The 15,358-nt window shown below is 39.7% G+C and overlaps 2 protein-coding genes across 3 annotated transcripts in view; one reads left to right on the forward strand and one right to left on the reverse strand.

Moving 5' to 3' along the window:
• Positions 1–15,358, forward strand: part of LOC139947990 (von Willebrand factor A domain-containing protein 7-like) — a 30,812-nt gene that overhangs the window by 203 nt on the left and 15,251 nt on the right. Inside the window, exons 2-8 of one of the 2 annotated variants that reach the window (XM_071945934.1) lie at positions 1,953–2,151; positions 2,616–2,738; positions 9,876–10,094; positions 11,491–11,572; positions 12,180–12,268; positions 13,820–13,996; positions 14,490–14,702. In XM_071945934.1, coding sequence (XP_071802035.1) covers positions 1,953–2,151; positions 2,616–2,738; positions 9,876–10,094; positions 11,491–11,572; positions 12,180–12,268; positions 13,820–13,996; positions 14,490–14,702 — 1,102 coding nt within the window. Of the gene's footprint in view, positions 1–1,818; positions 2,152–2,615; positions 2,739–9,875; positions 10,095–11,490; positions 11,573–12,179; positions 12,269–13,819; positions 13,997–14,489; positions 14,703–15,358 lie in introns of those variants that run through there. The other variant, XM_071945933.1, reaches the window with a different exon arrangement.
• On the reverse strand, positions 3,147–9,606 carry LOC139948121 (uncharacterized). The gene is made up of 5 exons (XM_071946161.1): positions 9,458–9,606; positions 8,878–8,955; positions 8,055–8,135; positions 7,037–7,104; positions 3,147–6,649 (listed from the first exon to the last, which is right to left on the reverse strand). Exons 2-5 carry the CDS (start codon positions 8,944–8,946, stop codon positions 4,384–4,386), a joined length of 2,484 nt encoding a protein of 827 aa, XP_071802262.1. The 5' UTR covers positions 8,947–8,955; positions 9,458–9,606; the 3' UTR covers positions 3,147–4,383.

Below are 15,358 nucleotides of genomic sequence, written 5' to 3' on the forward strand. Positions count from 1 at the left end.
TTAAAGACAGTGGACACCATTGGTAATTGTCAAAGACCAGTCTTCTCACTTGGTGCATCTCAACATATGCATAAAATAACAAACCTGTGAACATTTGAGCTCAATCGGTGGTCGAAGTTGCAAGATAATAATGAAAGAAAAAACACCCTTGTCACACGAAGTTGTGTGCTTTTAGATGGTTGATTTCGAGACCTCAAATTCTAAACTTGAGTTCTCGAAATCAAATTCGTGGAAAAATACTTCTTTCTCGAAAACTACGTCACTTCAGAGGGAGCCGTTTCTCACAATGTTTTATACCATCAACCTCTCCCCATTACTCATTAACAAGTAAAGTTTTATGCTAATAATTATTTTGAGTTAATACCAATAGTGTCCACTGCCTTTAACGAGAACTGGAGAGCTGTTGATGGTATAAAACATTCCCTCTGAAGCAATGTAGTTGTTGAGAAAGGGTTATAATTGTCACTCAAGATAATAACGATGTTCAGCTGAAGCCTTTTATTACGCATCTGAAAGCACACCAAGGTGTGCACCAAAGGTTTTTTTTTTTTCAATATTCTCTTGCAACTTCGATGACCAATCGGGGACTTTCAGGACGCTTGGTGGCAGCAGACTTACCAGGTAAAATCCATTGTTTTCGATAATGTACGCATGCTCAGAGCTACGTAAACAATGAAAATTTACCTGGTAAGTCTGCTGCCACCTAGCGCCTCAAAGTCTCCCATTGAGCCAAAGGAAAAGTTTCCGTATTTCCAAAGGTGTCTAGTTCCTTTAACGCCATCCCAGTTAAACACAAAAATTAGTGTAAGTTTATTGTTCAACAGCCCGTATAGATAATTAGTACATCACTACTTTGATTAATCATTGAACAACTCTGTGGAAGCCATTGACCTAATCGACTCTCGTGTTTTGATGTGTCGAATCATGTTGGCATCGAGCCAACAACTCAAATAAGTTGGCAAATGAAAGAGCAGCACCCTCAACACTGGCAAAATGAAAGTCATTTTCCCTCTGTGCCGAAAAGTAATTTCCTGTTTCAGACGGGAAGCTCCTGCCAAATCCTGTCTTTCAGAAACTGTTGCCAGTCAACATTGGTACACTTTCTTCCAGGATGTGAGACTGGGATTTTAACCCCATTTATCATGATGTGAAAAGAAAAACCCGATAAATCAAATTGAGCTGCGAATAACATGACCTTTATGAACTCCCTGGAATGTGTTTTTGAATGGGATTTTTATTTTCGAAGCTGAATCTGTTACAAAAACTGTAGCCCATGCTTTCACTTTTGCCACTGTTTTTCAGGAAGTATAACTGGTATTTAGAACCCAGTTTTACCGTAAACGCAAACCTCTGATAAATTTAAAACAAATTGTGAATCCCATTGCAAGGGGTTGGTTATGTGCATCTTTTCTTAAAGTCACCAAGTTGAATTTTAAGCTTTCAACACTTTCCTTCGCCATGTTTTGGCACGGATTCTTTGTTTTTGTGGTTATTTTTTTTTTTTTAAATGCATCTTTAAAGATCCAGCCTTTAAAAGTATTAACAGCATTCTTGGTTCCACATCTCTCATGGTGTTCAATGAGACAAACGTTGAAAACACCACCTTGGAGAAAATGTGCTAAACCTCCCTTATATCTCAATTTTCCCCCAAGCGGGCTATGCCTGGAACAATGTCAAGAAACTAATAAGCACTTCCCGTCATGTTGTTATGTTCGTCTGTCACTCCATATAATAACTTATTTGAATAATTCGGTTATGCCGTGGGGGTTTCCCGTTCTACTCAATTTGAAGGTGTTTCCTTTGGCCCGTGACTGTTCCTGCACTTGTCGTCTAGCACTCACAGAATGTGAGCACTATACGAAACAAAAAACTACTGCGCCACATCAACATTATTCAACATGAAACCAACGGTTATGTTGCACGTTTTGATCTCCGTGTCTCTGATCACCCAGGGCGTGGCGTTCTTGCCGAGTCGTACCGGCATAACGCTCCCAGACACGGACTATACTTTGACCGACATCACGGTGGCTGGGATTGTCCGGGTTGTAGCGAAGTACTTCGAAGACAGTAACCCGGACCGGTATAGTCCTGGGAACTTGACGGGCCTGGACCCACTGACTCCTTCAAGTCTGTTCCAAGTTCACTATGGAGGTAAGTAATTCTGATCCTGCTGTTTGCTTATTTTCAACATAAGATATTATACCTATAAGCATTGGACATCTTATAATAGACCAGTATCCTCACTTGGTGTATCCCGACAGCATAAAGTAACAAATCTGTGAAAAATTTGGACTCAATTGGTCATCGAAGTTTTGCAAGAGAATAGTGATAGAAAAAACACCTGTGCTTTCAGATGCCTAATAAAAGGCATCGTGACTGAAGTATTTTAACATTCGAGTGAGAAATGATCTCTTTCTAAAAAAAAAAAAAAAAAAAAATGTGTTACTTCAGAGGGAGCCGTTTCTCACAATGTTTTAACCTATAAACAATCTCCATTGCTCGTTACCCATTTCATTTTTTTTTAATTCTTTACAATTATTTTGAGTAATTACCATCAGAGTCCAGTGCCTTCGATGTTTTTTACGCTTTCTCTTGTTTTACTTTTAACTATTCAGATTGTGCGTCTTTTGACAAATTTGACGGAGCGATCGACACGATAACAAACCACAATATTCGCATGGCCAGGGTGTTTCCCAACAAGGCAGAATGGCATTTCAACGGAAATCAGATCAATGCAGGTTTGTATACAATTTATGAACTTGTGTAAAAGGAATTCGAGCCCAAATTGAAGTAGAAACACTTCGTTAGAAGGGGAAAGTATGCTACCAGGTAGAGATGGGGCCTATAACGAAATAGTTTAAGTTCACGGCCCAATTTCATAAAGCTGTTAAAGCAGAAAATACTGCTGGAAATTTGTTTTTGCTAAGTTAAAATTGAGTGGGGCACCAGCCATCCATCTTTTTATAAACTAAACTAAACTAAACTAAACTATGAAATGTTAATGAACAAAAGGCATCAATTATGAAATAAATGAGTAGAACTCGGTTAAGCTTTGTTTCTGAAAATTGATATTTTTATTTTTTGTTTTCCCTAACAGGCAGAGGTTTCCGAAATACTTTATATGAAATATTAATTTATGGCTGATATCCAAACTGCAAAAATAAAACATGAATGATTCCCGGTAGTACTATCAAAGTTTTGTTTTTAATATAACAATGTAATTTTTTTTTATTGAACCCTTGTTTATTGTAATATCCAAAATGTAATAGTACTTCAATGTCAAGATATAAGATAAGTCACTGGCAATTTAACATTTTAAATAATTACAAACATTAAGGTGTTGCAATGGGGTATTCTCTGCCCCAAGGCACACTTTTCCTTTATAAACTATTTTAAGTATTGCAATGGGGTATTCTCTGCCCCATGGCAATTTTTTTTTTAAATTATTATTTAAGTGTTGCAATGGGGTATTCTCTGCCCCATGGCACATTTTTTTAATTTTTTTAATAAATTATTTAAGTATTGCAATGGGGTATTCTCTGCCCCAAGGCACATATAGCTTTTATAAATTATTTAAGTATTGCAACGGGGTATTCTCTGCCCCATGGCACATTTTGTTTTATTTATTATTATTTAAGTATTGCAATGGGGTATTCTCTGCCCCATGGCACATATAGCTTTTATAAACTATTTAAATATTGCAATGGGGTATTCTCTGCCCCAAGGCACATTTTTCCTTTATAAATTATTTAAGTATTGCAATGGGGTATTCTCTGCCCCATGGCACATTTTGTTTTATTTATTATTATTTAAGTATTGCAATGGGGTATTCTCTGCCCCATGGCACATTTTGTTTTATTTATTATTATTTAAGTATTGCAATGGGGTATTCTCTGCCCCATGGCACATTTTGTTTTATTTATTATTATTTAAGTATTGCAATGGGGTATTCTCTGCCCCATGGCACATATAGCTTTTATAAACTATTTAAATATTGCAATGGGGTATTCTCTGCCCCAAGGCACATTTTTTCTTTATAAATTATTTAAGTATTGCAATGGGGTATTCTCTGCCCCATGGCAAATTTGTTTTTATTATAAATTATTTAAGTATTGCAATGGGGTATTCTCTGCCCCATGGCAAATTTGTTTTTATTATAAATTATTTTAAGTATTGCAATGGGGTGTTCTCTGCCCCATGGCACATTTTGTTCATTTTTTAAAAACAATTATTTAAGTATTTCAATGTATTCTCTGCCCCCACTGAACATTATTAATGAATACTACAAGTTCTTGCTACAAACATATTTGAGATAATATTTTTTGTAATTTACTTTTGTACAAACCCGTAGCCAATATATACTTAGTTGGTTTTCATTTTTTACTAAATGAAGATATTGTTTTGAATGCAATACCGGATATGAGTTATCTCAGGTCGCTGCGAAGGATCTGGCGATTTGCATTGATCACCAAGTTGTTCTAGAAAGGGAACTGCTCCCAACTTGCCGATGAAATAGAGAACCCAGCCGAGTTGAAAAATATCACTTTGGGTCGACTGGTGCTTTGCATTATCGACCATTTCAGGAGGGATATGGCGGTGGAACCTGCGATATTTTTTCTTCTCGTCACTTGTTAGAACATAGTTTCTTGGGGTATTCGTTGTTGTAGCCACGCCTACATCAATAACATATGCACGCCAGCGATGTGTCGGAGCGTCATATGACATCAAAATATTGTCCGTCTTGATGTCATTGTGTAGCAGCCCTTCAGAGTGCATGTGTTTGATTCCATCCACCACGTTCATGGCAATGGATCTCCAATCGGCCGGGTCTAAGGTCAAACTTCTAGACCCCTCAAGAGCCTCACCTAATGTCAGACACTTAGCTAATGCTTCATCGCCAATGAACTGCATGGCTACTGCCCTAAACTGACCAACTTCTATAGTTCCATGCAAGTTTGGGAAACTATCGTGTTCAGAGAGAAGGGACAGGATTCGAACTTCTCTATCCACTGTGTCTTTATCTCCAGTTGGTACACATTTGACAGCTACGGGTTCATTGTTATAAAACATCATCAAGACACCTCCATATGCGCCTTTCCCAAGTACAACCTTACCCTGCGGAGGTGTCTTAAAATCAGACAGCTCAATGGATGGAATACTTATTCCTTGCAAGTAATTATCTAAAGCTTGAGTCACAGGAGTGAGAAGTTGTTTGGGCTGCTTTGGTGATTGTTGTTGACTTGTAGAACTTCCCTGAGAGGATGTTGTTGAGGCTGCTTGGGCTCCTGCTGGCAATGCTGCTGCTGCTGCAGATGGTTGTGGTTTTGGTGTCTCTACTTTTGGTTGGTGTAATGGAACTGCAGACTGAGACTCTGGGGCTGCAGTTTTTGTCACTTTAGATGGTGGTCTTGAAAACAATGACGCTGTTGTTGCAAACGAAGAGCTTGTTGGTGCTAATGCAAAAGCTGACCTTTGTGCTCTGGGTGTCTTGCATTTGGTTGTCGTCTGTTGTTGGCTTGGTGATTCCACTACCTTCAGAACGGAAGCTGCTGCTGGTGTTGCTGTTGCAGCTGTTGCACAAGTTGGTCCTGTCTCTTTTTCTGCTGCTGGTGCAACTGCTTTTGGCACAGCAGGTGCTGTTGGTGTTGCTGTTGCTGCTGCTTTACCAGTTGATCCTGTCTCTATTGCTGCTGCTGGTGCAACTGCTTTCGGCACAACAGATATTGTTGGTGCTGCTGTTGCTGCTGCTTCACCAGTCGATCCTGTCTCTATTGCTGCTTGTGGTGCATCTGCTTTCGGCACATCAGGTGTGGTTAGTGCTGCTGTTGCTGCTGCTTTACCAGTTGATCCTGTCTCTATTGCTGCTGCTGGTGCAACTGCTTTCGGCACAACAGATACTGTTGGTGCTGCTGTTGCTGCTGCTTCACTAGTTGACCCTGTCTCTATTGCTGCTGGTGGTGCAACTGCTTTTGGCACAGCAGGTGCTGTTGGTGCTGCTGTTGCTGCTGCTTTACCAGTTGATCCTGTCTCAATTGCTGTTGGTGGTGATTGACATACCTTTCCTTTGGTTGGTGTTAATGTTGCAGTAGCAGACTGCGTTTGTGCGTGGACTGATCTTGTCGATGCCGGCACAATTGACGCTATAATTGTTGCAGGTGCAGATGTTGCTTCTGTTTTAGTCTCATTGGCTGTTTTTGCTTCTTGTGGTGTTTCTAGTGAAACTGTTGTCGGTTTGTTGGCGGGAAGTTGTTGCAGCTTCCTTTGCAGAGATTGAGGTTTCTGCTGCTTGTGTTTTTGCTGCTGCGGCTGCTGCTGCTCATGATGTTGCTCCTGCTGCAGTTGCTGGTGTGGATATTGTTGCTGCTGACAACTATCCGGTTGTAGGTTGGATACTGAAGGCGTTGTCTGTAACTGATTTATTTGAGTTACAATTTGAGAAGGGGTGATCTTGCCTTCTAGGCAGGAGTACATCGGAGGTTGTGTTGCTGTTGTTGAACTCCACACGGGAGCAAATTGGCACCTGTATCCAAACTTGCTTCTCAGAGTCGCTGATGGCGATAGGGGTGTTTCAGACCAGGGTGTCTCCAAAAGATCCGAATGTATTTCGGACGAGTAATGATGCTCAAGGTGGAAACGGAGAGATGTCCTCCTGATTAAAAATAAACAAGAAACGAAAGTATTTTTTGATGGATTTTGCAAACGAAGCATTTTGCTCAAGTTTAAAACGGAGGAATATGATCTGCTGATAAATGTAAATATGAATGAAATTATTTCATTTAAAGTTGATTTAAAAATGTATCACCCATAATTCCACAACACTTCATGTAAATTAAACATTTTTTACAGTCACAAAACAGATCGAAGTGTTTTATTGTCACAATGCATGAAATTTGTTTTCCATTTGTATAAGGAGGAAAAATAAGCATAAATGCAGCACAAATAGAAAGTTACAAATTTACATAAATATGTGAAAAAAGCCATCAATGTTTATTTGATCAACTTTTAGTGATTAATAAGACAGTGTAGGCCTACTTACTGTATCCCATGGTTGGATAAGGGCATCAGAGTATGAGGCTCGAGGTACGTGTACAGATGAAGCCAGTGCTGTATTTAAAAACAAGACAGAAAGTTGTTCTTACGTAAGAATGACGACCCAAAAACATTGCATTTAATCAACTATTATCAATCAATCAATCAGTTTATTTTCCACAGTAACAACATCACAATATCAGCTGGTGTGAATAAATAGAAATAGAAATAGATAAATGATTGAATAGACAAAGGTTCAATTCAATTAATTAGTTAAAGTCGACATTTATTTGATACTCTCTTCTCAAGATATAACGTAAATGTACAAATATTACACAGATAAGAAAATTAATAAGCACAGAGATTTATTTTTAGGGGAAAATAATAGTTTAAAATGTGAACCAAAATAAAGAGAGTATGAGGCTGTCAGGTTAAACTAAGACTTGTAGAAGACAGCCTAGACAGACAAACTTCAAACAAGGAGACAAGACAAACAGGTAACAAGAAAACAAAGCAAAAACCCTGGGTTGCTATGAGATAAATATGAACAAACTAGCAAATATTTACAGATATTTTAAACTGCCGGATTTTTCTAGGCGAAATTTATCTTCGATGCAAAATTCTCTGAAACACGGCACTACAATAGTTCCATCCACTGAGATCAAAACATGAAGTTTATTTGCCTCTCTTTAAAACATCTTTGTTTAATAGTTGTAAATTTGCATCGGGGATCAAGAATATTAATCTTGCCTCTATAGCTACCGGACAATCTTGGTGATTTAGTTGGTAACACACTGCTCTTGAAGTACAAAATGTGTCGTGGGTTCGAATCTCGCCCGAGTAATGATCGGTGTTTATGGGGAAAACCCCAAAAAATCTTTATTTTACTAAACATTATCTTATTTTGTTTGAAATGTTAAGTAGTTATTAAATAGTTTGAGGATGAGACTCAGTATCACCGTAATCAAATTTATTTATTTATTTTCCAACGAAATGTTGCAACAACTCAGATTCAAAAAAATTACCTGACATGTCCCCGCCAGTTCACCGCAATCAACGCAAGTTTCTTCCCCCAAGAAACCCATCTCTCTCCGTACGTTCCATACCTGTTTTTGTACAGATTGTAATAAATATTTCAATGGTTGTTCCTCTTTCAAAATGCTCTCAGGTCTAAAGGGCTTAACCTCAATTCAAATCAAGTCAACATGTTATTTCATACTACCTCTTCTCATACAAGATATTACATAGATAAGCGAAATATTAAGCATAGAAAATGGAGGGAAAATAGTTAATCTACGTAAGAGAGTTATATGAAGCTGTCGGATTAAAGGCAGTGGACAATTGGTTATTACTCAAAATAAATATTAGCATAAAACAAGTAATGGGGAGAGGTTGATAGTATAAAACATTGTGAGAAACAGCTCTATCCAAAGTAATGTAGTTTTCGAGACAAGAAGTAATTTTCCACAAATTTGATTTCGAGACCGCAGAATTAGATTTTATGGTCTCAAAATCAAACACCTGAAAGCACACAATTTATACACAGTATTATTTCTTTCATTATTATCTCGCAACTTCGACTACCAATTGAGCTCAAATTTTCACAGGTTTGTTATTTTATGCATATGTTGAGATCCACCAAGTGACAAGACTGGTCTTTGACAGTTACCAAGAGTGTCCAGGGTCTGTAATAGTAAACTTGCTGGTACAACCATGTAATAGTTCTCTTTTAAGGGAGTGTTGGCTCTGAAAAGAGCCGTGTATATAAAAGCTTAGAGTCAGGTATTTTTCATGGTCATCACATGCACAGTAACTTCTGAAGTTTGTATCGATTAAAACTCAACTAACCTGGCCGCCGCAATCGGTACAACTTTCCCTCTTCCTAGGGAAGTTCAAGTGAACATTCATAACATTCATCTTTGAGTACTGGATTGAGGAGAATAAAAGAACACATTAAACCATTTTGTTTAAAATACGACCTATGAGAATGTGGATAAAACAAACTAAGCTCTAGAAAGAAACAAGAATATATGCTATCCCTTCACTTGTTTTGTTTCTGAAGAAGCTCCAGTTTGGATCGAAAGCTGAGGCCATCTACCCTACTCATTATAATAATTATAACTATTGGATATTATTATTAAAATTTATTTTTGAGTTCAGAATCTGTACGTAATCGAGGAGTAGTTTTGTTGAAGCATTTTTTTAAGCCATTGTCAAAGTGTTCTGAATTGAAACACTATACTTATGTAAGATAAGTTCATAGTATTACCAGACCAATATCAAAATGGAAATTAGTTCTCTTTGACATGACCTGCACACAATCAGGAAAACTTTCAAACATTCTATACAATTTCATATCACGTTAAAAAGAAACGAATAAGAGCAAGCAAAGATTATATGATAAAGAGGCATGGTATAAAATACTTACTTGGAAAATGATCCAAAAACGTCTGGTTCTTCTTCACTAAAAGTCGTCTCTTGATTTTCACAATGACTGATTCGCTAATCGTTTATCTCGGTTCAAATCGCTGTGAAAGCTCCAAAAAGCACTAGTGTTTTCACGTAAACCTGTGAGTGGTGTGTTTGTATTTCTGTGTTGTAGGATGGTCGTAAACAACATTAAGACCGCGTGCACCAAAGTAACAGAAGTCAACATTCCCGCCAATGTGACGTCACAAACAACTTGGAACGTTTGATAGACATCTTGCGTGCAGCGCCGTATAGCTGAGAGGTGCGCGGCACGCGTCATGCGCAACTATCAACCAATGAGAGGTCTTGGGTCTTCAAGACCTCTCATTGGTAGATAGTTGCGCCAACACTGTGTTTTCTTTCTTCTAACTTTCAAGGTCATCAGAAAATGATGGGCATTCGCAAACGCATTCTAGATGTGCTAACCGTTGGAGACGAGAACGCACCAGACTATGACGTAGCTCGCATTAACTGCGGCAATTTCCTTCATTTGGCGCACAGTTTCTACTCGAACACCAACTGGATTGAGCTGAACAGGTTCTATGCAACTTCAATAGAGGGCAATCCAGAGGTCATTACACCCTCCAGAAATCTTGGTAAGGCAATTTGATGGGTCACCGTGGTCCAGTGGTTAGAATGCAGGACTTGCAATCACAAGGTTGTGGGTTCAAATCCTACCAAGCTAATTGCTTATTTCAAAATGACTGGAATAAGTATTGTCGTATTCACAATGGGTGCGTTCGTTTAGCTTCCCTGGGTCGACCCCGGTCTGCCCCGGTACGGTACGTTCGAATAGCTTTGACGGGGTTCAGCCGGGTCAGCCCCCAATGCCCTGCTTGTGGAGTGGGTCACTTGGGGGTGACCTGAGGTGCATGCCGTCACCACGAGAGGGCGAGTGTGATCGTTCGATTAGCTCTTGTCAGGGGCTCACCCGAGTGAACACTGCGGGGTCGACCCAGGGAAGCTAAACGACCGCACCCAATGAATCATAATTTCTTGACTCCTTGTGCAATTCATATAGACGTTAAAACAATGTTTTGTTTTGGCTGTTGCACGCTTGGTACCCTTCCCTTGAGGAGTTTACCGAGTTCCCTTGACGAGAAAATCATCTTAACAAACAAAGAAAACAAACAGACAAACAAGACCATAACACGGCCAATCGGTTAAGAGCACCCAACTCCAGCCCTTGTGTTTCTAATCAGCAGAGTGTGGGTTCGAGCCCTGGGCATGACACTTGTGTCCTTAGGCACGTAACCACTGCTTAAGTTTCTATGGTGTCCGTTTGTGAATTTGTGTGGACGGAGATGTGGTTGGTACCCTGCATACGTCACCTCACTACGCGAATGGGTTCGACATTCCTTGATGAAAACACCATGACAATTTCTAATTTGTTTGCTTTTTCAGTAAGGTATAAACTGCATATTACTCTGCAGTTGTTTTAAATCTGATTGTGATTAAAATTTGGGCATAATTCAACATTAAAGGAACACGTTGCCTTGGATCGGTCGATTTGGTCTTTGAAAAGCGTTTGTAACCGTTTGTTATAAAATGCATATGGTTAGAAAGATGTTGTAAAAATAGAACATAATGATCTACACAAATATGCCTTGAAATTGCGTGGTTTTCCTTTTACCTCGTCGACTTACGGTCGTCCATTTATGGGAGTCGAAATTACATGGCCGATCGTGTTTCTTCGCGACTTAAAAGGAAAATCGTGAAATTCCGAGGCATGTTTGTGTTCTAATCATATGCATTTTGTAACAAACGGTTTCAGGCGCTTTTCAAAGACCAACTCGACCGATCCAAGGCAACGTGTTCCTTTAAGTCTGATTGTGATAACAATTGTGGCATAATTCGACATGAAGTCAAATAAAAAAATCCATGGCCCTGCCTTTAAATTCAGACAAATGATGTTGGACAATGAAATAGTTCAAGTTTATTTTTCTCTGTATACTAACTCAGGCACTTTTTAAATTCGTCTCTATATTATAGGTATTAATGCGAACCTAACTTTTCAAGAATGTCCCTCGTCTGTGGAAGTGTGCCGGAACTGTGTGGGAGGATCAGCCAACGTGTGAGTTCAGAATCATGATAAAAACAAAATCACTGGCTGAGTAGTTGAACAGCTACTTTTTCTGATTTTCTGTTTCAGTTTCTTGTCATGTTTATTTCACAGCAGTTATTAAAGGCGGGGTGTACGCTTTTACTCCACAAGATAATGACTTTAAAGGCAGTGGACACTATTGGTAATTACTCAAAATAATTATTAGCATAACGCCTTCGATTGGTAACGAGTAATGGGGAGCTGTTGATAGGATAAAACATTGTGAGAAAAGGGTCCCTCTGAAGTGACGTAGTTTTCCACGAATTTGATTTCGAGACCTCAGATTTAGAATTCGAGGTCACGAAATCAAGCATCTGAAAGCACACAAAAGTGCGACAAGGGCGTTTTTTCTTTCATTATTATCTCGCAACTTAGACGACCTATTGAGCTCAATTTTTCACAGGTTTGTTTTTTTATGCATATGTTGAGATACACCAAGTGAGAAGACTGGTCTTTGACAATTTACCAATAGTGTCCACTGCCATTAACCAAGAGAATGAGTCCTGCCTTTAATGTTGTACTGTTAGTCAGGATAGATTTACATCATTGTCTTTCAACCAGATGTTGTTTCTTGCAGCCCCGAGTCCCAAGACTGTTCAGACAACCTTCATGATACAATTTGTATTGCAAGTGGTTTCAGGTCCGGGCAAGACAGACCCAAGACAGGTAAAGAAGGCTCACATAGTGCTTGAAAGATTTCACCATAACAAACATCTTCTTGCAATAAAGACTTTCATTATTTGATTACCACAGCGGGATTTGAACCATAACCTCCAGATCAAATTGTCGGTGCTTTACCAACTGAGTTATCTACTAGCCCTTAGGCGGTCTCCAAAATAGATGGCCGGTGTCAGATGCATTTGTGTCCGCCATGCCATGCAGTACTGTCCGCTCCGGACACTTTTGCATATGCAATCGTGTCCGGGCTATTCAAAAACTGTCCGGTGGACATGTACATGACTATACTGTACATGATGTGTGCGCGTAAGCGAACGTGCATGCACTGAACCTACGTATTATATGCAGCATGAACATTACGTATTTTATGATTGCAGCGAATACCCAACGGCCGAACATTTCCGTGTCATTCATGACATGCACTTAGCTTGTAAAAAAAATGGCGAACGTGTTTCGTCGATCAAGGACGTTTAATTTACTGCAAGGCCGGTTTTGCACGGGGCAGACACAACTGTATATGCAAATGTGTCCGGGCGGACACAATTGCATTATGCTGCAGCGTCCGGGCGGACATGATTGCATATGCAAAACGGTCCGGCGGATATCATTGCATATGCAATACTGTCCTCCGGATAGTATTGCATGGAGGACATAATTGCATGCGACACTGGCTCAGTTTGAAGAGCGTCGGCACGTTCATCTGGAAGTCGTTGGTTCAAATCCCCCTTATAAATTTGCCTTTGTTCAACCACAAATCATTAAAACTTTACCTAAATAGGTGGCTTATTTGCAACATCTCACTTTGATCAAAAAGTATTGAGTTGGGGATACATCATGCCTAGATTTCCTGCATCGGTAACATTTTGGAATCTTAATTTAGACTGCTAATTGGTGCCATTGAAAGACACCACAATAGTAGGATTTGAAACTTTGCATGGTGGGAATACGATGTGGAAAAGTTTGCAGTAAAAATTATCGCTTGGTTCTGAAACCAGTTGGGGTGTTGCCAAAGCGCGCCCGCCACAGTATGATTTAGTTAACTAAGAGCTTGAAATCTAGACTACACTCTGGCAAGCTACCCAGAGTGTAGCCTGAACGTCTGACGTCATTCTTGGGGCCCAGTCTACCTACCTCTACCCAGAGTGTAGTCTATAGATTTCAAGCTCCCACTTAACTAAATCATACCGTGGCGGGCGCGCTTTGGCGATTCAACCGCGCGTAGTACACTATCCAACCATAGTCTTGGGCCAAGACTAGGGTTGAGTTTAAACCAACGGTTATTTTCAGAACCACACTAACTCATCGAGAGATAATCATTACACGGTGTTTTACCGCAAACTTTTCCATGTCAAATTGTTTAGATTTGTGAGATTAGCAATTTTGCTGTTCGTAAACATTTGACTGATGGTTGTATTTTGAGCCAGTGAGGTTCATATTGATCAACGAAAATCAACTAAAAACTCAAACTCACCTCTAATCCCAAAATAGAAAGCTGATCTGTGATAACACTGTGACTTTGTCTCTTTTGCTTTCCATCAGTTTCCATCCCGCCAAAATGTTCCCATGGTGGAATCAACGACTGGTCTAGATTAATGGAAGCAACCGGCGGGATCAATAAGGAAACTTCAGACCCGAGTTTGTCCCCACATCATTTCCTCCATCAACAAGCTGCGCTGACTGCAATTCAAGCTACAGTAGACTTCTTCTATCATGCAGGTGTGTGTTTTAAGTATATCTTAGAAGTGACGTCATCAAGCCGCCATGTTTGGCTCTTGTCACACGGAGCAACTTTTACAGGCAACTTGAGGCAACCAACTGCAATGCATGATAATGGGACACTTTCGGAGCAAAGCTTTTCTCACATTGTCTAACGATAAGAATAATGTGTACATATTTAAATGCGAATGCCTTTCTTTCACGGAATGCTTCGTGTGACATGACCCTTAGAGGTAAAGGGATGGCGACACTCAACTGCACAGATTTGTTTGAGATTGTGCACAGGTTTCCCCTTTGACCTCTAAGGAGGGCGCTCTACTCAAATTTAACAATCATTTGAAAAAGTTGTCCACGTGCTTTTAGATAGCCCGTGTTCCTATACGCACGCTGCCAAGCCACCTTTCTTAAGAATTCCATAGCAAATTATTCAAAGTGTACGCTCTATGATTGACAAATAACAGTCAATAATTGTTGCAAATACTTTCTCTCTCAGATACCGGTCTGTATAACTTGATCGGGGAACAGAAATTTCGTAAGTTGCTGAACCTGGACGTTGGTACTTCATTAACCTTCGTCATCGACACGACCGGCAGTATGAGTGACGAAATACAAGCTGTGAAAGACCAAACGATTGAACTCATCAACACTAACAGCGGAACGTGCTTAGCAGCCTTTAAGTACGTCGTCGTGCCTTTCAATGATCCTGGTAAGTTTAAGAAATCCAAATCGGATCCTTTTTGGAACAGTGAAAAGCAAGACGATGTGACCTATGTTTACATTCAAACCGCCCTCTGTTGACAAAACACTCTATACGTCATGTTTCGCCGGGCACTGAGTTGTGCAGTCACAGTAAGATTGCGTACACTTTCTAGCTGGCTGCCAAAACACAAAGGTTTTGCCCGGCGGTATGCGCGCGAATCATGTTATGGTTTTCGTGTGACGTCAGAGGTCACATCGTCTATACTGCCCGCTTGTTACACTTCTGTACAAGTTTGTTGTGTTGGCATTTTTAGCTTCCGTGAAAGACTCAGCTAGGGTCGTAACGTCAGGCCATTAACTTTTTTTTTTTTTTGGTGCACTTTTACCATAGGTCCTTTTGGTTGGCAAGTAGTGTAAAATTATTTGCAACTCAGCTAATTATATTTTCTCAACTACAATCGTAATAATAATAGCCATATATAATGCGCCTGCTATAAATGCTCATTGCGCAGCGGCACGCTAAAAAGATAATTTTTTATACAGTCAACACTAGGTGTGTCTTGGGGAAAATTTGTGCTGTGATGGAGAAAGTTTAGTATGATCCGGTTGGTAATTCCACAATGAATGGACAGAAGAAGTAAACCATCTTTCACCCCGAGATTG

This window comes from Asterias amurensis, chromosome 15 (assembly GCF_032118995.1).
Source record: "Asterias amurensis chromosome 15, ASM3211899v1".
NCBI lineage: Eukaryota > Metazoa > Echinodermata > Asteroidea > Forcipulatida > Asteriidae > Asterias > Asterias amurensis.

What these genes read in the sequence shown, in the direction of transcription:
- LOC139948121 (XM_071946161.1), bottom strand. Translation starts at nt 8,946, where the DNA reads ATGAATGTTATGAATGTTCACTTGAACTTCCCTAGGAAGAGGGAAAGT. An exon ending in AACTGGCGGGGACATGTCAG is followed by an intron (nt 7,105 to 8,054) that starts GTAATTTTTTTG and finishes TTTTAAATACAG; the next exon opens with CACTGGCTTCATCTGTACAC. An exon ending in TTATCCAACCATGGGATACA is followed by an intron (nt 6,650 to 7,036) that starts GTAAGTAGGCCT and finishes ATTTTTAATCAG; the next exon opens with GAGGACATCTCTCCGTTTCC.